At 49.1% G+C, this 21,624-nt stretch overlaps 12 protein-coding genes across 12 annotated transcripts; 5 read left to right on the plus strand and 7 right to left on the minus strand.

Annotated features, from left to right (window-relative positions):
- Positions 1–123: 123 nt before the first annotated feature.
- Positions 124–1,906, plus strand: JR316_0003804 (Putative esterase; the record flags this gene model as incomplete). The annotated part of the gene is made up of 8 exons (XM_047889574.1): positions 124–359; positions 411–479; positions 538–570; positions 626–711; positions 764–865; positions 917–1,122; positions 1,181–1,209; positions 1,267–1,906. The coding sequence occupies 8 exons, from the start codon at positions 124–126 to the stop codon at positions 1,904–1,906; spliced, it is 1,401 nt and encodes a 466-aa protein (XP_047751948.1).
- Positions 1,907–2,139: 233 nt separating this feature from the next.
- Positions 2,140–4,520, minus strand: JR316_0003805 (DNA-damage-repair/toleration protein DRT111, chloroplastic; the record flags this gene model as incomplete). The annotated part of the gene is made up of 6 exons (XM_047889575.1): positions 2,140–2,372; positions 2,437–2,762; positions 2,822–3,449; positions 3,498–3,729; positions 3,799–4,166; positions 4,262–4,520. 6 exons carry the CDS (start codon positions 4,518–4,520, stop codon positions 2,140–2,142), a joined length of 2,046 nt encoding a protein of 681 aa, XP_047751949.1.
- An 83-nt stretch (positions 4,521–4,603) lies between these two features.
- Positions 4,604–5,102, minus strand: JR316_0003806 (uncharacterized protein; the record flags this gene model as incomplete). Its single annotated transcript, XM_047889576.1, has 3 exons — positions 4,604–4,707; positions 4,761–4,926; positions 4,986–5,102. 3 exons carry the CDS (start codon positions 5,100–5,102, stop codon positions 4,604–4,606), a joined length of 387 nt encoding a protein of 128 aa, XP_047751950.1.
- A 79-nt stretch (positions 5,103–5,181) lies between these two features.
- JR316_0003807 (uncharacterized protein) lies at positions 5,182–5,945 on the minus strand (the record flags this gene model as incomplete). Its single annotated transcript, XM_047889577.1, has 3 exons — positions 5,182–5,331; positions 5,389–5,451; positions 5,508–5,945. 3 exons carry the CDS (start codon positions 5,943–5,945, stop codon positions 5,182–5,184), a joined length of 651 nt encoding a protein of 216 aa, XP_047751951.1.
- Positions 5,946–6,055: 110 nt separating this feature from the next.
- Positions 6,056–6,842, plus strand: JR316_0003808 (uncharacterized protein; the record flags this gene model as incomplete). Its single annotated transcript, XM_047889578.1, has 4 exons — positions 6,056–6,079; positions 6,145–6,379; positions 6,430–6,477; positions 6,526–6,842. The coding sequence occupies 4 exons, from the start codon at positions 6,056–6,058 to the stop codon at positions 6,840–6,842; spliced, it is 624 nt and encodes a 207-aa protein (XP_047751952.1).
- A 531-nt stretch (positions 6,843–7,373) lies between these two features.
- JR316_0003809 (LETM1 domain-containing protein mdm28, mitochondrial) lies at positions 7,374–9,749 on the minus strand (the record flags this gene model as incomplete). Its single annotated transcript, XM_047889579.1, has 8 exons — positions 7,374–7,471; positions 7,583–7,871; positions 7,966–8,124; positions 8,179–8,364; positions 8,419–8,898; positions 8,968–9,102; positions 9,162–9,305; positions 9,354–9,749. 8 exons carry the CDS (start codon positions 9,747–9,749, stop codon positions 7,374–7,376), a joined length of 1,887 nt encoding a protein of 628 aa, XP_047751953.1.
- Positions 9,750–9,840: 91 nt separating this feature from the next.
- JR316_0003810 (40S ribosomal protein S21) lies at positions 9,841–11,964 on the plus strand (the record flags this gene model as incomplete). The annotated part of the gene is made up of 8 exons (XM_047889580.1): positions 9,841–10,138; positions 10,184–10,753; positions 10,843–10,954; positions 11,006–11,267; positions 11,444–11,536; positions 11,591–11,636; positions 11,698–11,865; positions 11,933–11,964. 8 exons carry the CDS (start codon positions 9,841–9,843, stop codon positions 11,962–11,964), a joined length of 1,581 nt encoding a protein of 526 aa, XP_047751954.1.
- Positions 11,965–12,380: 416 nt separating this feature from the next.
- JR316_0003811 (GTPase-activating protein GYP7) lies at positions 12,381–15,590 on the plus strand (the record flags this gene model as incomplete). Its single annotated transcript, XM_047889581.1, has 12 exons — positions 12,381–12,554; positions 12,609–12,735; positions 12,798–12,908; positions 12,973–14,083; positions 14,138–14,210; positions 14,274–14,511; positions 14,582–14,685; positions 14,756–14,855; positions 14,922–14,958; positions 15,029–15,188; positions 15,257–15,274; positions 15,333–15,590. The coding sequence occupies 12 exons, from the start codon at positions 12,381–12,383 to the stop codon at positions 15,588–15,590; spliced, it is 2,511 nt and encodes an 836-aa protein (XP_047751955.1).
- Positions 15,591–15,948: 358 nt separating this feature from the next.
- On the plus strand, positions 15,949–16,937 carry JR316_0003812 (Aprataxin; the record flags this gene model as incomplete). The annotated part of the gene is made up of 3 exons (XM_047889582.1): positions 15,949–16,301; positions 16,382–16,538; positions 16,635–16,937. The coding sequence occupies 3 exons, from the start codon at positions 15,949–15,951 to the stop codon at positions 16,935–16,937; spliced, it is 813 nt and encodes a 270-aa protein (XP_047751956.1).
- A 170-nt stretch (positions 16,938–17,107) lies between these two features.
- Positions 17,108–18,863, minus strand: JR316_0003813 (uncharacterized protein; the record flags this gene model as incomplete). The annotated part of the gene is made up of 9 exons (XM_047889583.1): positions 17,108–17,199; positions 17,251–17,429; positions 17,478–17,582; positions 17,632–17,826; positions 17,885–18,028; positions 18,098–18,472; positions 18,524–18,566; positions 18,626–18,693; positions 18,748–18,863. 9 exons carry the CDS (start codon positions 18,861–18,863, stop codon positions 17,108–17,110), a joined length of 1,317 nt encoding a protein of 438 aa, XP_047751957.1.
- Positions 18,864–19,160: 297 nt separating this feature from the next.
- Positions 19,161–19,619, minus strand: JR316_0003814 (uncharacterized protein; the record flags this gene model as incomplete). The annotated part of the gene is made up of 3 exons (XM_047889584.1): positions 19,161–19,314; positions 19,374–19,493; positions 19,558–19,619. The coding sequence occupies 3 exons, from the start codon at positions 19,617–19,619 to the stop codon at positions 19,161–19,163; spliced, it is 336 nt and encodes a 111-aa protein (XP_047751958.1).
- A 688-nt stretch (positions 19,620–20,307) lies between these two features.
- JR316_0003815 (uncharacterized protein) lies at positions 20,308–21,618 on the minus strand (the record flags this gene model as incomplete). The annotated part of the gene is made up of 7 exons (XM_047889585.1): positions 20,308–20,731; positions 20,792–20,852; positions 20,909–21,035; positions 21,092–21,166; positions 21,222–21,385; positions 21,437–21,525; positions 21,614–21,618. The coding sequence occupies 7 exons, from the start codon at positions 21,616–21,618 to the stop codon at positions 20,308–20,310; spliced, it is 945 nt and encodes a 314-aa protein (XP_047751959.1).
- Positions 21,619–21,624: the final 6 nt, after the last annotated feature.

A 21,624-nucleotide genomic window follows, 5' to 3' on the forward strand; every position in this document is an offset into this window, starting at 1 on the left:
AGGCTCCTCGTCGCTCGATGGAAATAAGATAGTAATCGTCTTGTTAAATACCTTGAATCATCCGTTGGGTCTTCTTCTTGCTTTCGGGTGGGTCGCTTTGGAACGTGGAAGAGTTATACTTAAATGGGTGCGCTTCTAAGCGTCGTTGTCCTTGTCTTCATGGGCACTCTCTTCTCGTACGCCCGTGGCTCGTCCTCGAACAACCAGCCTATCGTTCACTTCGACAAGAAGCCTGCGTTTTTGACGGTCAGGAAGAAGGATGGCAGTGGGGAGACTGAGCAGGTCTCGATAAAGGTTCTGCTGGAAACGAAGTGCAAAAGTCTGTTCAGCGAATTCAACCCACTATGGTGGCTACCCGAGTGAGTACAGGTGCTCTGTCTAAATTACAACTGACATTCTTATGATCACAGTGGCCATACCCAAACACTTTATTGTGTTTTTGGGAACTTTTCGAAAGTAGACCTCATGTGGTACCAGCGGTAAGGTGTAGACGAGTCGATCCCTTAACTTGATCTGATCGTCACTATTCTCTTGCAGCACACTGCTGCGATTGTCCGACGGAGGTACAATGTATGTCATCAATCACGGTTCTGACACCACACTTGCTAATTCTCCGAAATCACAGTGGCCTTGACTTTGCGCCAGCTGACCACAACAAGAAACTCAAGAACGACACACCAATTGTGATAATCCAGCACGGTTTAACAGGAGGTACCGCTTGCTATACCTTTATCTGTCGGACTTTCTCAGATATGTCATGCAGGGTCCTACGAACCTTATGTCAGAGCTATCCTCAGCCGTGCCTGCGCACCCGTCGAGGAAGGTGGACTTGGCTATCGTGCAGCCGTCATCAACTTCCGCGGATGTATGTGACCCTGTTCAAATCATTGTACACCTTCTGACGAATGTGCTGTAGGTGCTGGCGTACCCATTACCAGCCCGCTTTTGTATTCTGCTGGACATACGGATGATACCCGCCTGGCTTTGAGATACATCGCCCACAAATACCCAGACGCACCTCTTCTTGCCATCGGTTTCTCACTTGGAGCCAATGTCATAACCAGATATCTAGCCGAGGAAGGAGAGGACACCAAAATACACGCAGCCTGTGCTCTCGCTTGTGTACGTTAAATTGCTCACTTCTGGGTTTCAATACCTAACCGTCAAAAACATCATACAGCCTTGGAATCTAAAAGAAAATAATGACGGGTGCGTGAATACAACTCCATCTATGTAGGACCTTGCTCTAAACACAGATAACTCCAGCCTTCTGAATTCATTTACGGGAAAACACATCTACTCCAAAGGAATGGGCTCAAACCTCCTGCGGCTCATGAAAAAACACCTGCACTCACTCATCCAGGACCCCAACCATTACGTCGCAAAAGCCGCCGACCAGGCTCTCAAGCTGAAGAACCCGACCCTGAACGATTTCGACGACACGTTCACGCGGATCGCAGGTGGGCCCGCGCCGCACTTCCCCTTCCGCAACGCGGACGAATACTACATCTGGGGCTCGAGCCACAACGTCGTCGACCGCATCCGCGTGCCCTTCCTCGCCATCAACGCGGCTGACGACCCTGTCGTGCGCAATGTCCCCATGGACGGCGGTGGGAATGGGTTGGTCGTTATGGAGCTTACGACGGGCGGTGGCCATTTGGGTTGGTTCCAAGCGGGCCCTGGTTATATTGACCGATGGACTACGAAACCTGTTCTGGAATGGCTGTCACTTATGGGAGAAGATGTCGTGCATGACCCTATTCGCAGAGGCGCCCTCATATACACGGATGCTGATGGGTTCCTGCGGGAGAAGGGCAAGGAGCACCTGGGTTGTAAAGAAATCGAAGGGTCGGGCGCCTTGTTCGACGGTAACAACGGCGAAGACGGGGTGTTACAAGGATTATAATTTTTTTGGCCCTCAGACGGAAGGTTAAGACAAGACATTACATTATAGATCATAATTAGACTTTTCACATACAAAAACCAAAACAAAAAAAAAACATGTACAACGACGCAGTAAAATTGCGCTCATAGCACAAAATAAGAAAAACCAAGTTTTTTTTTATACAAAGATACACAACCAGTGACTGCTTTTTTTCCAAGAAAGGGTTCTCGTAGATTGCTGTGAAAGTTCAAGGACTATAACGCACGATCGAGATCATAGCGTGAAAAGGACTGTTCGGGGAAGTATCGTGCGCGCACGGAGCGTCCTCCAAAGTACCGGCCGTCGAGCTCGCGGACGGTCTTCCAAGCACCCACTGGTCCTGCAAACAAAACGAAAATGCGGACGGCATCTTCAGGATTTGCTGGAGGCGGGTGGACAGCGTGCACTATCACCCACTCAACCGTTCCGTTCTTGGAGCACTCATCACCTACAAAATATATATTAGTTTACCTCGACAACAAAAAGAAGGCCAGAAAAGACGATGCACATACCAATTTCTTCGCGCAAATCCTCATCATCAACATCCTCCGGCCCAACCATATTAGTGAGCACCACAACCCGACTGGGCTCTCCAAAGCGCTCTTTATCCTCCCTCGTCTTCGCATCTTCGTTATTATTGATAATCTTGCCCATCTTCGAGCCCACACCGATGCCTTTACCCGGGGGCCCATTGTTTTTACCCTTGCCTGACTTGCTGCTGCCGACTTGCTCGACGACAAGAGCGTTGACGATTCCATCTGCACCAGCACCGAGCCCTTGCCCCTCTTTGTGGCCCCATTTAGCCATAAGCCGTGCTGCGAAACCATGAGGATCCGGTCTATAATCAAATTCATAAGTCAGATAAAAGAAAAGAAGACAGATAAAATAAATATCGACTTTTTCTCCTCGACAGGTTCTTCTGCAGCGGGAGGAGGAGGAGCGGGGGATGAAGACGACGACGACGCGCCGGCAGTTGCGGCTAGCGCACTGAGTTTCGCAGCGATAGCCGCAGCCGCCTTGACCCTTTCCTCGAACGCGTTGGGGATAGCACCCGGACCACCCGGAGGCGGAGGTGGAGGAACAGACGGGGGCGCGAACGGGTTATACGCGAGCGCAGGAGGCGATACAGAGCGCGGACGTTCCTGCTGAGGGGGAGAGACCACAGGTGCAGGTGGGGATACGGCTGCAGCAGGTGGTGGTGGCGGCGGCGCCGGTTGTGGTGGATTATGACGGCTCATCGTCGACATGGCCAGCCTGCGGAGGTATGCCTCTTCCCCTGTTTCTGCCTGGGGTGGTGGGTGTGGTGGCTCGTAGTCAAGGGGCCTTGAGGGAGCTGCAGCAGGGGAGACGGATGGAGGTGGTGAGCGAGGACGGGCTGCTGCAGCAGACATGGCGAGTCGGCGCTGGAAGGCTTCGTCGCCTGTTAAAGCCCTGTCGATTACGACGGGGGCAGACTCATGAGCTGGGGCATCATGAGCGGATTCAGCACGACCTCTAGACCAGCGGTCATAGGTATCGTATTTGCCTAGAGAAACTGAGAACAGAACTACAGCAAAAGTAGGAGTGAATGTACCTGATTTACGAGGTCGCTCGTCGTCGTCTGAGCCACTATATTCAGAGTCCGAATAGCTAGCGCTTCGCCTGGACCTCTTCCTCTCTTCCTGCCTGCGCTGCTCCGCCATACGCTCGCGCCTATCAATGCGCTCTTTGGTCCTCCACATCTTATACTCATTATAATCGTTCGGGCGCATGGGGTCGTACAATTCCATCGGATCCCACGTCGGAAACGCTGGTGCATTCTTATTCTACACAACCACACACACAAAAGGTAAAACATGTCCCAGAGAAAAAAACGGGCAAAAACGGGGACTCACCTTTTTCCCCTTCGACTTGCCCGACTTCTTCTTTTGCCCCTGATTATTATTCTTGAATCCATTCACGTCCTCGTCGAGGATCATTGACGGCGGCTTGACCTTCCTGCCCCATCCCTGCGTGCCAGTGGTGGCAGTCGTAGATTCCTGGGACGGCGCAGTCGCAGCGGTCGTCGAAGTCGCAGTCGCAGTCGAAGTCGCATTGGCGTCCACGAGCACAGGCGGCGCGAACACCACAGCGGTGGACGACAGCCCCGCGACCGCCGCGGCGGGCAACACCGCAGCGCCCGCGGGGAGCCTGTTCACCGCCGGCTTCGCCTTGGCCGCCTGGTTCCTGCGCACGGGCGCAAACGCAAGCGCGGCGGACCAAGCTTTGGGACGTTGCGTGGAAAATGGCAATATCGAGGTTTTTATTTCAATAAACGGGCTCTATGTATTAAAACGGGGAAGGCAGATGGGAAGATACCAGCTGTGGGTTTTCCGGAGGCTGCTGCTCCTGCCGATGGCGCTGTTGTCATCGTTGGCGGTGCTGCTGAGGTGGTGGGTGGGGCACCGGCGGCAGTTGCATTTTGAGCGTCTTTGGTTGCTGTTTCGGTAGTTGGTGGTTTCGGTGGTTCAATCGAAGGTGATTTAGAAGGTTCAGCAGAGGAGGGGACGGTAGAGTTGAATACAGAGCCAGACGAGAACTGGATTCCGCCGTAGAGGCCTCCGGCTCTGCTCGACATCGTGGATAGATGATGGTGTTACAAGGTCAAGAATTGATTATTACAAAATATTACAAGTTGTTTGTTTGTTTGTCACAAATTATTTACTTTCCCAATACAGTGTTCACTATCTTTGTAACGACACCCGGTTCTTCATCTTTATGACTAGTATTTGCGGTTTTGGTCGTTGCATTCGCCCATCCATCGTCTGGCGCATGTTTAAATTTTGTCATGAATTTTTTCTTTGAAAAATTTATTCACCTTTATTGGAATTTTCATTCAAAGGGTCGATGTTGGTTGTCTCGATGATGCCTGGTCGAGCTTCGACAACACCAGCTGCGTCTCTCAGATTTTGCTTTGCGTTCTTATGGCCTTCGAAATTGAGGCCTGCTCCAGCACCACGCGTGGCAGTGGTTGGGTCGTTTACCTAGCCAAACATGCGATAAGCGGGTGTCCTACATACAACTTGACCATGTATATACATACAAAGTTGGACGCAGTAGGGTCAACGGCACCCGATGAGGGCGTCGGGTTGGCAATGCCAGGGTAGGTGTTAGCACCCATACCAGATTGTTGGAGGATATTTTGATCGTTTAGAGCCATTGTGTATTATAGAGAGCATGTACATGTAAGTGCAGGGGTTATATAGATAATACAAGTTTTGACGTCACTTGTGCAGTGGCTACCATGATACCTGATTGAAATATCTCTCCCGAGAAGCTTTGCTCAAAATATGGATAGCAAAGGACCCTGCGTCTATGAGGACCCACTCTGTTCCACGGGCATGTCGTGATTTTGGAGCGAGTGGGACGGGTGGCTCCCTGGTTAGAAGCTGAGAAACACCACACCAGTAAACACAAGCGCCTGTCTAACCAAACACCTGACGTACCGTTTTCCGCACGAGTCTGACTACAGAATCAATAGCGCCTCTGTTCTCCGTTCCTTCTTTGACCTGTTATGGAGAAGGAATGAGCGGGGTCGAAGAACAAGAGGAAACAAGTGACAAACCTGTGCGATGACAACCCAATCCCAAATGCCTCCACCCATTGAATCAAATGCGGACTCTCCCGCATATGTCCCTCCTCGTTTCCGACGGCCGTGGGGTGCGCGTAAAGGCAGAGGAGGACCAGGCGGGGGTAAAATAGCAGGTGACACGGTCAGCTGGGCCAAATCCAGATGGGGGGACTTTGCAAGCTCGGAATGGAGGGACTTGAGAACATCAGGCGCGTCGTCTGGGACAGGCAGAAGGGCGCTTGCTCCGTGCTGAAGCTGGACATGGGGCGGTAGCGGCCGCTGGCCGTATCTCGGTGAGGGCTCTGGGGTAGGATCAACGAACCATGGGGTACCCGCTGCTTGGAATGAGCTCGACGTGGAGGCAAAGAGACGCGCTGGACGGCGAGTGGTGCTCAGCAGAAGCGAGCAAGTATACCTGAGGGAGGACTGCATAGAGTTGAAGACGATCAGGAAATGGACTAATTGGGTATGATAGAGTCGGAGTTTGAAAAGAGCGATTAGCAAGTTATTATCTGGGCCGAAGCAGAGTGAAACCAGAAGCCATGGGTGTCCGCGCTGCCATAGTCGTCTGTGTTACTAGTTTCCTGCTAGGCAAGTCCCGTTCTCTCCGTGTCTGGTATGCCTCTGATAGCTTGTGACAGGTGCACTGTTCACCCACTGGATTGCAGACTCTCTGACGCTCTGGAAATCACCTGTGACAGACGCCCACCTGTGGACAGCTGCAAACTACTATGCCGTCCTTGCAAAGAGCTCTCCGGAGGCTCTCTACTTCCTGGCAGCCATAGTCGTCCTCGGCGCAACCACCCTGCTCTGGAGTCTCAAAGACCTCCGCGCCGGAAATATCATGTTCGACGGCGGCAGCATCTGTAAGCTCACCCGTGTCCACCAACAGACCAACCTCTGACCTGTCTTCCAGTCCTCTTCGGCACAACAGTCGTCATGTATCTCAACACTGTTCTTCCCAGTACGTGTCATTTCATGTCTTTTCAAATTCTCTGACGCGCCTTTATAGACATTTTCGCCATATTCGGCTCCCTCCCCGCACACACCCTCCGCGACCCCATCCCCCGCGCCCTCCGCAACGCCACTCTCGACCTCGCCTCCAACCACCTCATCTGCAGCGTAGCCCTCACCGGCGTCCTCGCTCTCCAGGCAGGCAGGTTCTGGGCCGAGAGCACAGAAGACGACGAGGATGACTTTGTCATGATCGAGCAGCCTGCCCCGGCTGCCCCTCCCGCGGAGAGCAAGAAATCCCGCGCAAAGACTCCCGAACTCAGCATCCGCGACGACAAAGTAAAGCCGCTTCTCCAGCAGCGGGTCCAGGCCTGAGTCCCACCCTCTCACCCCAGCCATTCATTTCGCCTACCCACGACTCCCTATCACTCTCACCGAAAAAGCTACGCACACCTCTAAAACGAATTGACGACTCGAATGACCGCTATGCCTTCAACTGGCATCCAAAACACACCAACTCCAACTCCCCTAGGGCCTAATTTTCCATTTACCCCCCAACACCGGTATTTATTTGCTCGGGACGATTTCATGATATCGCTTTACTCCTCTTTCCGCTCTCTAGTATCTACCCTCTTGCTTGAGCTATCATAGTCATTAATAGCGATCTTCTTGTTAATGCTTGCTCGCCCATTGATACCCTGTAAATGCTTCTCTGCTGCCCGTCTTGTGAGCTAACTGAGCTGTCCCAACAAACTTGCAAAATAAAAAAACAATACACTTCCGAGTCAACTTACAAAAAAAGCGCCCACAGATCGTTCGAACGAAAAGATATTAAATTGTGATAATCTGTAAAAATATTCTATGTGCTGATATAACTTTTACTTTATGAGTAGAGGTGGTGTGCGTCTATTGTTCTTGAATAATATCTTCCTTGCGCGGTCTTGACGCCTTGATTTCGTTGCCTTGGCCGATAATAGACTGCGCCTCCTCATCCAAAAGAACACCTACCAAAAACAAACGCATCAGCCGAACGCACTCGTCATACACGGAATCAAAAAAATTTGTAAAGACATCCAGAAGAAAAAAGAAAAATCACAAGCCGAAAAACCACGTACCCAGTCCCTCCTCGCGCATCAACCCCAGCACATGCTCAAGCTCTACAAACCCATCCTGGTCAACGTCAAGTTTCTGCACGACCGCCTGGCCGACCTCGTCCACTGGCTTGTGCTTGATCACCGCGAGCGCCTTCTCCAGATCCTGCACCGAGATGCGGCCCTGTGCGTCCGCCGAGATCATCTGCAGCGAGCTGCCCACGCGGCTGTCGTACTCCTGCAGCTGCTGGTCGATCTTGGTGAGCATCGACCGGATGCGCTTCGTCAGTGCGCCTGAAGGAGATTTAGGGTCCTGATGTAATGTAAATCGAATTGAATTTTGAACGACGGAGAGAAGAAAAATAATTAGTCGTTATGCACAGCGTACTCGAGAATGTGAATGTTACCTCTTCAGCTTGCAAGTTCTCTTCCATCAATGCGCGGAGTTCGTCACGCTCCTTGAGCACACTAGACTTGGACGAAAGCACAAGCAGCGCATCAGCAAGTTCGTTCAGTTGTTCTGGAGTCATACGGGCATTGTCCGTTTCAGATGGTTCGGCGAGAAGCTATATCCCAATATTCAATTAGACTGAGCCATCTTGAAGAATAACGAGCTTTACCTCGGAATCGGGGAGAAGGTCTTGAGCGAGTTGGGCCTCCATCTCACGCTTAGCGCGGCGAGCGTCCTCTTCTTTCTGTTCTTGCTCGGCTTCATCATCAATGAGTTCCTGTTGTTGTTGCAAGACATCCAATTTCTGCTTATAGCTAGCCTTTTCAGAGTCGACTTCAAGTTCAGCTTCGTTAAGCTAAAACAAACGCATGAGCATCAGAGTCCAAGAAATAGAGTAAGACCAACGCACCAAGTTGTCCGGAAGTCCAGAAAGCACACTTTCCAAGCTGGAAATAACAGCCGTCTTTCCATCCTCATCCTCGCCAAACTTCCTATCAAAGTTGAACGCCCTTCCAAGAACCAAAAGCACACCCGAGACCCTGTTATGCAAATGCAAGCTGATCCAAGTCGTCAGCTCCTCGCGGAGTCGCGCAGGTGACACGCCCGAAGTCCTGATACCGCGGGACTGACAAGCAGCCTGCAATTCCGAGGTGGATAGCTCGTCAACGCCTTCGGCGTCAATCAGCTGGTCGTCGCGGCGGAGGTGGAGGAGACGCGCGCGGATCGCGCCGCGCAGGAAGTTGTCCGTGCCGAATGCGTTCAGCCCCATGTATCGCGACATAGACACGAGCTGGGGACGCGAAAGGTTGTCCAGCGTGAGATCATCATCGAAGAGCTTGGCGACGTTGATGATGTCCGTTGCAGATGGTGATTCTCCAGTCGAGCGAACCTAGAAAGCAAACTGGACGCTCAGAGACAGATTTTCTATAAATATCACTTGTGCCGGGGATGCGCGCACCTTGCGGAAAAACTCTTTGAATGTCTCTGTGCCGACGATATGCGCGTTCGCTTTGAGCCCGGATTCTCGGAGCGTCTCTTGGAGGAATTTGGCCATGTCAAGTCTTACTCGGAGCAGCTTGCGCTGTTTCTCTTCCTGTACGGAACAAGGGTGGAGTGAGCATCGGGTAGTGAATACGATGATACTGGACTCACATAGGCATACTTGTCCTCGAATGTAGACGGAAGCATGTTGGGGAACAGTTTGAGAGCAACGGGGAGGAGAAGTTCCATGAAGGGAACGACGATAAATACAGCAAATGGAACCAGTCTTAGTAAATCTTGGGTAGTGCGTTTCAACTGAAAGCAGGTCAGCAAGCATACGCATTAGATCTGCTAGCAGCGCACCTGACGTCTTTCACGACGGGTGAGAGTGTCTCCCTGAAGAATCTTCCATTGGAGTTTCGAGGATATGCGAACTTCAGAGACCAAGAGTTTTGTTCCGTGCCAATAATGTTGGGCCTCATGCTTGACCTTTTTCCAGATGCGGGCGCCTAAGGGACCCTGTGCAGCATCCTTGGGAGCTGGGGGACCTGAAGTGGAATCCGAGGGCGATGCAGCAGCAGCCGGGGGAGGGGTTGCGGGGGAAGGCTTGGAGCTTTGGAAGCGGGGAAGGACGGGTCGGAGATTGTGTTGGAAAGAGCGAGGAGCAATTAGGTGAGAATGAGCATTATAGAGGGTGCGAGAATAAGAGCGAGCAATAATGGAAGTGGTAGTCGTTGAGCGGGGAAGCCATACAGACATCACTCAACAAGGTATGCAGCTTCAAAAGTTTCAAGCCGAAGCCCAAACATCGCCAAGTTCCCGTATTTGTCTCTGTTAGTTTTCCTCCGCAATGACGTCCTTTCCTCTCCTCCCTCACTCTCCCGAATACAAGAAGGCACAGCGCCAGTACCTCAAAGCCACCAAGAATCGTCCAAAGAATATCGACCAGGAATGGACTCCCTTCAGAGCCGCAGAGAAGCGCTTCAAGGCCCGCTTTCCACCCCCTGATCTCTCTGGTGTCCTGGACCTCGCTTGCTTGGATCCTGCAAGAGATGCAGAGATAGAGCTAGGTCGTTGGAAGGGATCCCCTACAGCGGTCAAATCAGTCAAGATCTCCGAAGGAGCATACACCATTCCGCAGATTCCAGGTATGTCGCAGAATCGCATCCACCGGCTGGCTCTCATCGATTCAGGTCTCGTCGTTCTGCCCTCTTACCTCTCCAAGCAAAAGCAAAGAGATCTGGCTCGGTGGTCGCTTGCTCGTCACGCTCGTCAACCCAACGATACGAATCTCGATGTTCACTACATTCTTCCTGAGGAAGGTCTGTGGAATGCGCATCTGAAAGCGATGGAGAACCCACAACACGAAATCGTCGTCCAACCCAAAGCAACAGGAGCCGAACCTTCTCCATCGCTTCCGTCTGGACCTCGACAATTAGTCAACAATGATGCTGGCTCACCAGAAACCTTCGAAGCAATATCCACCACCCCCAAACCGCCCCAGGATCCATCGCCAACTGTAAAGCCTGCCCCAGCTTCCTCCCTCATTTACAAATTACGGTGGGCGAACATTGGATGGTTTTATCACTGGGGGACAAAGCAATATGATTTTACGAAAGGGCCGGGTGTTATAGATGATGAACTGCGTTCTGTCTGTAATGATGCTGTTCGGTCTATTGACTGGAAGAAGGTTCACGGTCATTCGAATCCAGCAGAATGGGGAGCCAGTGGTCCGGAATGGGAAACTTGGGAGCAGACTTATGGTATGCTGTCAAACATCTATATCATTGAACAATGCCTTAATCATTTGATAGAACCCGATGCTGGCATCGTCAACTTTTATCAAGAAAAGGTGTGACCAACCCAAATGTTTCCTTGAATGTGACTTATATCAAGCAGGACACTCTAATGGCGCATGTCGATCGGTCTGAAATATGCGCTACATCACCCCTGGTGTCTATATCGTGCGTGTTGTCGCAAGTGGATTGTTCATCCCGATCTCATTTCTATGTTAGACTAGGGAACGTCGCCGTATTTTTGATTGGTGGGTTGACTAGGGACACAGAACCCATCCCCATCATATTGCGTTCTGGAGATGTTGTCATCATGTCAGGACCTGCATGTCGACGAGCATACCACGGGGTTCCCCGAATCTTGGAAGGTTCTTTGCCCTCACATCTCAAAGTCGAGTCCTTGGAGGACGAAGAGCTGAAGAAGGAGTGGGAACCATACGAAGATTATCTGAGTACGACGAGGATTAATATCAACGTTCGTCAGGTATTCCCGAAAGGCTTTGACCCTTATTCGAATTCGAAACTGAATGCGTAGACAAAATGTACAACTATTTTTGTGTAAAATCTCATTAGAAGCATCACAGGCGCTTAAAGTCGCTTCGCTTAATCTAATCTAGTGTTTGGCAGTTTAGAGTAGGACAAATAAAATCAACTGTACAGTTTATGCAAAACTATCCCACGCTCTCAATTTCTAGTGCTCACTACCACCGACGACCTAGCAAAGCCCTCCAAGTCAAAATGGAAAACGACTCCGTGAGTACCTATAGCATTTCTCTAGGAAGATGCACGCCTGAATATTAAATACAGGGTGTCCTCGTCGATCTCTACGTTCCCCGCAAGTGCTCGGCTACCAGTGCGTGAAAGAGGGTGTTAATTTATGGGCCAATTAACTGAACACTGGATTCTGCGTATAGACCGATTGATCACTTCCAAGGATCACGCTTCCGTGCAAATTAGCATCGTCGATGTTGACGCCGATGGCAGGGCTTTGAACACCTCCACCACCTTCGCTCTGTGTGGACAGGTCCGATCTCAGGGAGAGAGCGATGATTCCATCAACAGACTGGCTACCAAGGCTGGACGTGAGTTCTTCATTTACGCTCTACAAAGCATATTATGTTTGCTAATGGATATGATGCTGCTGGGTAGTGCTCCGCAATGTGTGGTCATACCAAAAGTAATTGTTAGATATTGGGCAGCCGTCATGTATCCTTTACTCCTCCATTGATCTTTTTTTTCGTGCCACGCTCTATCTTGTGTGATCTGTGAATATTCTCCATTTTCCATCTTATGAGTTGCGCCGTATCGTTTCTCTCAGAATACATGTTTCTCTGGCTTTCCGTGCTCATGAACTTCGTGAAATAAGTTGCCCGCCAAGCGGGGATGCGCACGTGACATGACGAGGGCTGGGGGGGCGCAGTGATATCGCAGTCGAATTAGGAGAGAGGACCACACTTGGAAGCGCAGTCCATCCATGGTTGCGACTCACCGCCCAACCTCCGTAGACAGTATAATATCTACATCATCTGTCAGTTGCTCAGATCCCCTCGCCCTAATCTTGTAATCTTTGCTGATAACGCAGATACAGTCAGAATCCATGGTTGAAATCAAGCGCGAAGATGCACCGGCTTCAGGTTCAAAAGGCACAAAGCATCCTCAGGCGGACGATGATGACAAGTATAGGCTGATATACAGCAAATCGAAGGTCTACGTGAATCCGACTGCGTATGCCAGGGATAACATACCGGGATTTGTAGCCCTTGTTAAACGAGTTCGTTGACTGTGCTATTCCAGTGCCTCTATGTGCTTGCTAATACTAATACAGGAAGCCATTAATCCTATCTACCTTTTGGCTTGGATTCCAGAAAGTCTGCTTAACGAGAGGGGTACATCGGAATGGGATAAATTCGTAAAAGTGGAGGAGCAGCCAACCTCTGCGGAGGAAGATGAAGGTACGTGCTAGGGCCTGTTGTGTTGGATTCATGGTTGACTCATACGTATTCATTGACTTTAGACATAGTGCTTATTGAGCTTCCTGGCCAGCGACCAGAGTCTTATGCTTTCTCTGTGCCTATAACGTCAATATATTCATTAATAGTAAACCCACCTTCGCTATCATCATGGTGTGCGTTTCTTTTGTTAAACTCGTGGTGTAAGGGTATCTATTCATCCTGCTTTTCGTATTCTAGATGGGTCCATTGGTATTAATCTCATCAACGGGGACACACTCCCCACACTACATTTCCACGATGATGAATCCCACTCGTTTACCATGCAGAGTCCAAAGTCCGCTCAGGGTAGCAGCAGTGCAAACGTGACGCCGTATCCGCCACCGCCGACACAAGGCAGCTCACACGCACAAAAATCTATCTCCTGGGGTGGAGAGGACCTTTTATCTCGCCTGCGGAACTACGCTCACCTCCTCCGCTCGACCCTGCAGCCGACCTTGTTCCTCGTAGATCCGTCGCGAGCTGATATCGAGACGCACACGACTCAGATATTCTCAGACGATGCGGTTGACGATATTCTCGGCCAGTCTTCCTTTGCGAACTCCCATTCACCCATCCCGGCCCATCGCCGTCCGCGTCCCATCTCAGAATCCGGCTCTGGCTCCTCTTCGTCGGGAAACCCGTATTCGCATCGTACGTCTGTGCTACACCGCTCCCTTGGCTCACCCAATGTGTCGCCCACCAACCCATCTTCGCAAGCGCGCATGGCGCTGATGCAGTCTTTCTCCAACATCACCCGCGCGACGCGTCACGCTGCGCAGAACATCCTCTCGCACCCGCTTGCGAAGCCGATCGTGCCGCATCTCCCGGATCCGGTGCGCAGTCTCGTAAACGCGAACGGCGAGTGGGAGTGGGGCAGCTGGGTGGAGAAGGGTGGTGTGGGCGAGTTTGAGTCCGCGCGTGTTTATTTAGCCAGGTGGGCACGGATCGTCGCGGAGGAGGGCGAAAGGGCGAGGCGGAAAGAGGCGCAAGCGCTCCCGCGGTCGGCTGCTGGTGTAGTGGAGGAGGATTCATCCTTGGGTATATTTGAGCTGTTGCATTCGACGGCAAATCTACCTACGCCCAAGAGCTCGAGAGATCCGGCGCACCCTGTTGACGAGCGCTTGTGGGCGGGCTGGTTTGGTAAGAATGGTAGGCCGAATATCTCTAACGAGGAAATGAGACGGGAGGTATTCCGCAGGGGTATCAATCCAAAAGGTACATTGAGACAGCGGATATGGCCGTTTGTACTTGGTGTCTACAAGTGGGATGCCACGACTGAAGAACGAGAGAGGCTGTGGCAAGAAAAAAGGTTTTTTCTTTCCCTTATCTCTTATGTCATTGTCGTAACTTTTCTGCGTTACAGAAATCAGTATCAAGCTGTAAAAGATGAATGGTGTGGTGTGCCAGAAGTGTTTGACAGTACAAAAGTATTGGAAGTACGTCTAAAGCTCCAACATATAACGTTAATTCTTTAATAATTAACTAACACGTTTCTGAAGGAACGGCATCGAATTGACGTCGACTGTCGTCGTACTGACCGAAATCAGCCGATGTTCTCTGCGCCTGCTGAAATACCCACAACGGACCTTGACGATTCCGACGAAAAAACTCACCAAAGACATTACTCTATTATTTCCCCAAACATGCATGACATCGGAGCACAATCTCCGAGCAATGAACACGTTGATCGTATGGCGGGGATCCTCCTCACGTACAATTTCTACGAGAAGGATTTGGGTATGTCCTATCGCCCCGTGAGTATATTGTTTTCTTTAATTAATCCTTGGTTTTTGTGTCCCCACGCCAGGCTACGTCCAGGGAATGTCCGATCTTTGCGCGCCCTTGTACATCGTCATGGGTGGCAACGAGGAGTTGACTTTTTGGTGTTTTGTTGAAGTTATGAATCGGATGGTAAGTTCAAACAATGGGGTGCATCACATTGCTGATGAAAGTAACTTATGTTTCTCCAATTGTTATGCAGAAACAGAATTTCCTCAGAGATCAAAGCGGCATGAAGAAACAGCTGTCGACATTGCAGCAATTAATAGAAGTCATGGATCCAGAATTATTCAGGCATCTAGGTTCGCCAATTCTCATTACATCCAGCGCCCAAACTAGTTTGGTCTAAATTCTTCGTTGGTTTGTAGAAAAAACGGACTCTTTAAATTTGTTTTTCTGCTTCCGGTATGTATTTGATCAACATTCCGTGTGCGAAAGACTTTTTCTATATTGATATTGTATATTTTAATTCTAGATGGGTTTTGATATCTTTCAAACGAGAATTCCCATTCGATGATGTTCTTCGTTTGTGGGAAGTGCTGTGGACAGATTATTATTCCTCGGGGTTTGTCCTGTTTGTCGCTTTAGCGGTGCTTGAGTCACACCGAGATATGATTCTTCGATATCTCGTGGAGGTGCGTACATAAGTTCATCATTTCTTGTTATCTGATACTCATGTTATCTGATACTCATGTTGTCGCAGTTTGATGAGATTTTGAAAGTGTGTAGCACACATCTGCCCCTTCATTCCACAACCGTTGACTGCTTTTTGTTTTTAGTATTGCAACGAACTCAGCATGACAATCGAGCTTGACAGCACCCTAAGTCAGGCGGAGGTGCTCTTCCTCTCCTTTTCTCAGATCGTTGCCGATATAGACAGACGAAAGGCCGAACAACCAAGAGAGAACACCGGTGTCCTGCGCAACCGGGTATCGACGTCGACCAGCGCTGCATCAGCGAAGCTAGCTGCAACCAACCTATCGGCTCTACACCTTTCAGACGATCTCCGGGATTTGCTCAAGACAAGTCGCGATTAGATTTGTTTCATGTAAAATAGGGAAGTATCTGTAATTGTAGTAAAGGATCTGTATTTTAAATCTCGTTTCTAACACACGGCGCAACAATTGAAATCCACCACCATCGCTACACTTGTACTGTAAAAAATATCATCTTTTCATTCTATTTTGTTTTGGTATTAGCATAGTTCTTTGACAATTTCTTGTTTTCTTTTGTCAATATACGTAGTTTGTGATTCATTAGGGACATCGTAATATTACATCATTTAACGCGTCGGAACGGGGTCAAAGCTTAAACACGAGGCTCAAGCGCCAGTGCGGCGTTGAAAAAGCGTCTTCTTTCATTAAAAACTTTGCACCTCTTTGCACACAGTCCATCATGGAATATTTAACCGTACTCAGAAACTATGCGACAGCTGCTCCTGAGAGCCTCTCTTCTTCGCTGCTGTACAAGCATTCGCCCAAGAATATCATCATATTCGACGCGTTTCCGAAATCAGTTTTTCATTTCCTCATTCTGCCACGCGTGCAAGAGCCCAAACTAAACACGGCTACGCTCCATAGTCTACGCACGCTACTGGGTGCAGGGGACCGCGAACAGGCAAAGGAAGTCGTCACTGCAATGGCAGAAGAGGCAAAGGCACTGAAGGAGGAAATACAGGAGGAAATGATGCAGCGGTTTGGGTTCAAATGGGACGTGTGGACTGGGTTCCACGGTGCGCCGTCGATGCAGTACGTCATTGATGCTAGATATTTCAAAGTTTTCATTCATACAAATGGTTCGTATTATTTTCTTTTTTTTGCTTTCATAGTCATATGCATCTGCACGTCATCTCGGCGGATCTGATATCTGAGAAGATGAAGCACAAGAAGCACTACAACTCGTTCCACCCCAAACTGGGTTTCTTTTTGCACATCGACGACGTGCTTTCTTGGTTCGACGCGGTGCCCAGCTTCTATTCTAACCTAGTAAGTCTGAACAGACGCGCTTTTTACGCGTTAAACGCGCCTTTGCGCCTTTTATCGTGAGTAGCACCGATTCTAATCATATTCATACCCCGTTAGATCAAAGACTTCAAACCAAGCAAGTATGAACCCATTCTGAAAGAAAGTTTGCGCTGTTTTCACTGCAACGAGGAAATGAAAAATATGCCAACTCTCAAGGCACATTTACAAGAAGAGTGGAACAAGCTTGAACGCAGAGGAAAAGAAATAGCGAAAAGGAAACGAAAACACGAGCAAACACGAGCATCCTCGGCATCTAAAAAGGATGTAGATGAAAAACGCTCAGACCAGGAAGAGTCAAGCTCAAAGAAACTGAAACCGTCACCGAGCCCACCAAGTGACGCGCCCAGTCCAGAAAAGTGATATGATGTAATATTGTTACATGAACGTTACAAATGTTGTTCCAGATACTACAAAGTTCTAGTAGAGCGTTCCTCCTATTTTTTCTTGTTTCCTTTCATGTTATCTAATCACTTCATGTCCGTAACAAAAGTCTTTTTGATCACATTTCCAGCGGATTCCATCGGAAGCATTCATTGGGCAGCAGCGGCAGCTCTAAGTGCGGCAGCAGATTTTTCGGCCGCCTTGCGGATAGCCCAGGTTAATTCATATGTTCGAACAGCATCTGGAGTTACACGGGTCAACGCTGCTTAAGTAATGACATCATATTGTTTACCTTCGTAAGAGCTAAGGATTTGAGGAGAGTCCAAATCTTCCTCAATGTCCTCCACAGTGTCGATGAAATTGGAGATTTCGGAGAAGAAAGGATCGTCATCAGCGAAGCGCATAACCGTCTCGTTGTCATCACCTGGCTTGCGGATGTAGAGCACAGGTGCAACGTAGGGATTCACAAGTCTTATCTAAAGTCAATCGCAGGTTGTGAATGAACATGAAGTTACTCACTTGAGAGAGTATCCATCAGCGTAAACTTCGAACTCGCAACTGTAATTGTGTCCTTGAAGGGCAACAAGGTGTGTAAAGCTTCCCACACCTCCATTGTCATATTTCCTATGAAAAGAATCAACGAACAGCTTCTAGACTAGACGATACTGCTTACCAAGTTGCAGCAGTTACTCGTGGAATTCTTCTCTCCGGTGGTATCTGACTCTCGTCAATTGCTTGTTTTGAAAGCTTACCGGCCGGTTCGTCCCATTCCAGAGCATGTCCTTGGACGGAATCGATTTGAACTTCTCCTCCGAAATAGCGAGAAAGATCACAAAAATGAGTTCCCTGCTCGATAATTGGGCCGAAGCTGGAAGACAGGGGTTAGCCATCTATAATAAGTGTGTTAATTAGGAGTCAGTAGAAACCTTTTAGCTTTGTCCCACCAATCCAACTTTGCAATGGATTCGTAGGCACAGGCATATCGCGCGATAGTGCTCATAACCGTGAGCTGATTCTCGTCGATAATCTTCTTCATCATTTGGACAGCTCTCAGATAACGGAGCATGTATCTAGCAAGCCATCAAATGAGCGTCCTTCTATCTCTTACGTTTGGGAACCGCGTTTGACTGGTTACATACCCAACTGAGCACACCGTCTTCGCGTCGGAAATCCTTTTGCCCACTTCGTATGCCTCATTAATTTCAATTTCCTCACCAGTGGCAATGGGCTTTTCAACGAAAATAGCAATGCCAGGGATATGCTTGAGAATCTGAAGCTCAATGTCGCGTCCTGGCTGGGTAGACCCACGGAACATTGGTGGGCTGCCAATGATAACGGCACGTGGCCGATCATGAGAAGACATATTTTTGACGAACTCTTCGAAGGTCTTGAACACTCGGGTGTCTTTGTACGCAGACACGACGAAAGATTCGCATTTCTGTTGAAGAACGGAGGTTGCACGTTCGACAGACGGGTCGACTATTGCCACGACTTTGAGACGAGGGCCCAATTTACTGTCCATTGCATTTAAAGAATAATTAGAGTGAGACTTTGTTTGAGCTCACTGTTCCAGACGGAAGGAATGGTTCCAAGGTCCTTCGTCAGATCCTATATATAAGTAATATTATTGTGGACTGTCGGACGACAAAGTGGCGAAGAGTACGGACCGAACATGATGTTTCCAGCACCAATGAACACAACATTGAAGTCGTCAGACCCAGGGACGGCCGATGTCCTGTAGAGTGGTCAACACTTGCTATGCGCACAACGTTGAGGGTACATCACATACTTATCCATAGAAACAAGTTTGGATGGATCGATAGATGGGCGACGAGATGCCACGCCAGATGGACGACGAGATGCAGACCCGGATGGGCGACGATAGGAAGGGCGTCTGTCCGCCATTTTACGCACTATTTAGTTGTACAGGAAAGGAATTGATCGAGGGAGGAATGGAGAGCTATGTCGCGTTGTATGGGACGGCGGGGGACAGTGGGGGGCGAAATAAGAGGCATAGACAGGAAAAGCGAGGATTATAAGCGTTGGAGCTGGAGAAGAATAAATGGATCACATGTCTTGGTGCAAACGATGATGCAGGTCACTTTCAAGCCTGCAACTTTTGAAACTTGGGATTCCGAAGGTAAAAGGCAAATAGATCACGTGCATAGATATAGTAGAGGGTGTTACATGTGCAGTTTGAGTTTACGTCGACCGCTCTTCCAGCGATATCAATTCTTTTTTGCGTCGCTCAGCGGCCTCCAGACGGTCAGTCATCGCCTTGAGCTCCGCCTTGAGCTTCTCGTTCTCCTCTGCAAGCTTCAGCACATTCGACTGGCGCTTCTGCACTTTTTCCACTCTGGGTAACGTCCAATAAACCCATCAGTCAATCGTCGACACACGTGAGACTCGACTCACTTTGCAGCAGTCTCCGGATCGATGAGCGTTGAAAAGTCAAAGCTCAAGTTCGTCGACGGTATCTCGGGCAGGTCCATGAATACTGGCTTTTCATCCCTGATTGGCGACTCAGGGACATCTCTGAAGTGTCATGGTGATCAGACTCTCCTGCTACCAAACCCCAAGGACGACTGAATGCACAGACCCAGTCTGATTCTGCTGCTCCGCCGGGATGCTATTCTCTTCTAATTGCCGGGGTGAGCTCATGGTGTGGTGGGTGTGGTGGAACGGTCGAGAGATGGTTCGTCGTTGCGCCAAGGTTTAGCGTTAATAGTAGACCCCTGTCTTACATAAGGTATCTAACAACGCAACAGCTGAACACATCAAGTTCACTTTTTCCCACCTCCTTTGTTGAACATCACCCTCATGTATCTATGACCTTATGTCTTTGCTTCGCAATGCCTTGCCGTTGCAGCTGAATCAAGGCCACTTGCTTGTCATATTATCGATATTCTTTTTTGTCACAGCCGGTTATGCTGTACTTTTTAGCGCCTTTTTACCCTTGACTGGATTCCCCGTGAGCGCGCTCATGATCGCTTGCAGCACATGTAACATTTACCAAACCCCAGATACTCGATGTTTTAGCAAAGGATACCCACTACAAGTATTTCTTTTTGCTATTAATACCTACGACCTCCTATTTTGTCATTGCAAATTGGGTTGGCTGGCAGTACTATCGCAATTCATAACCCCAATGCGCTCAGGTACGCATCAATATGCTCTCTGGAACGCTCCATCTGATACATTGACAGTGATTAAAATCATAAATTGGGTCCATACTACATAACACTATGCATAGCATACCGACAACAACAAAGCATAGACAAAATGCGACAATAAATTAGTTCGAATAAATTAAATCAAGTCCGTGGGTGACCGTGCAGGGAAAAAAAAATCACAGATTTCTTGGCCGTCGGTTCTGATTGATGTCCTTCAAGGCAGACCAGAGTCTCCCACCACCCTCCTTGCTCCGTACTGGAGATGCTTGTACGTTGGCAAAACTTGGGCTTTTGGTGTGTCTGTCTGGCATAGAAACAATAGAGCGAACTGGGCTAGGTTGACGAGCAGCCGACGCTCCGTACTCGGAGCGAACGACACTCCTTTCCGACCTCGCTTTGGGGCTCTTCGCTCTCCGTGTGCGTGGGATAAAGGCTTCCTTCAATGGTTCGACCCTCGCGTCGCTTAATTGACTCTCGGTGTCGTCTGCATCGCGAGTGGGTCTGCGAGCAAAGATATCACTTGTCCCAGAATAAAGTGGTCGAGAACGGACGATGGGTTGCCGTGGATTAGCTGCAGGTAGTCGGAGATACTTCGCTCGACTAAAATGTGGACTTAGATCCTGGCAGGTGAAACAGATCAAAACAATTGGTAACACTTACGCGACTGCCTTGAGGGTTGTCTTGGTTTTGTATGCTTGTGTCCATCTCTCGAAAAATTTGGCTGAGAGGATTTAATTCAGTCACCCACGTTGAAACTAAACCAAAGGAGCCACAAACCCAATGTGTTGTATGTGTCAATCTCCCTCGCCTTTTTTGCGCGTAATGCATTTGGCATGGCATCTCTCCATCTACGGAAGAATTTCTCCTTGAGATGTTTAGAATGGAATCGTACTGCGGGCAAAGACTGAATACAGAGTCAGTAAGTTGACCCTTGCGCACGCACAATGGGGCAAACCTCACCTCTGTTTTAGATACCCAAACCCTGAATGCTTGCGACATGATGATTTTTTGGTTATCGATGATGACAGTATACTCCTATATTGAAGAATGAGATTTTCCTGAATAGACGCCATGTCTGGCAAACACTTACCAATGGTCTTAGCCGCTCTTCCTTGAATCTCTCTCGCCATTTTTCCCATGCCGAAGTTATCGCCAAATGGCGCAGCTGGGCTTCTTTGCGCTCATGGGTCAATCGTCGATGTTCAATTGATCGTTTGGCTGATAGCCAGTGCACAAAGACACGTCGAAGTAGATCTGCAACATTTAATTAGATAGTTTATTCAAAGCGGTTCTTTGAGTCATTACCTTCTCGTTTGACAAGTAGATAATTTTCCAAAAGGCTTATCTCCTCAGCATGCTTACGCTGGCAAATTTTCCATCTCTTGAAGGCGGTGCTAATAAAAATTTAAGTCAGAGACGATCTTTTCTTGGATACACCCGGATCAGATTTTACCTTTGAAGAGAAAGATTGTATCGGTGTACCACATCCAGTT

Source organism: Psilocybe cubensis, chromosome 3 (assembly GCF_017499595.1).
Source record: "Psilocybe cubensis strain MGC-MH-2018 chromosome 3, whole genome shotgun sequence".
In the NCBI taxonomy this organism is placed as follows: Eukaryota; Fungi; Basidiomycota; class Agaricomycetes; order Agaricales; family Agrocybaceae; genus Psilocybe; species Psilocybe cubensis.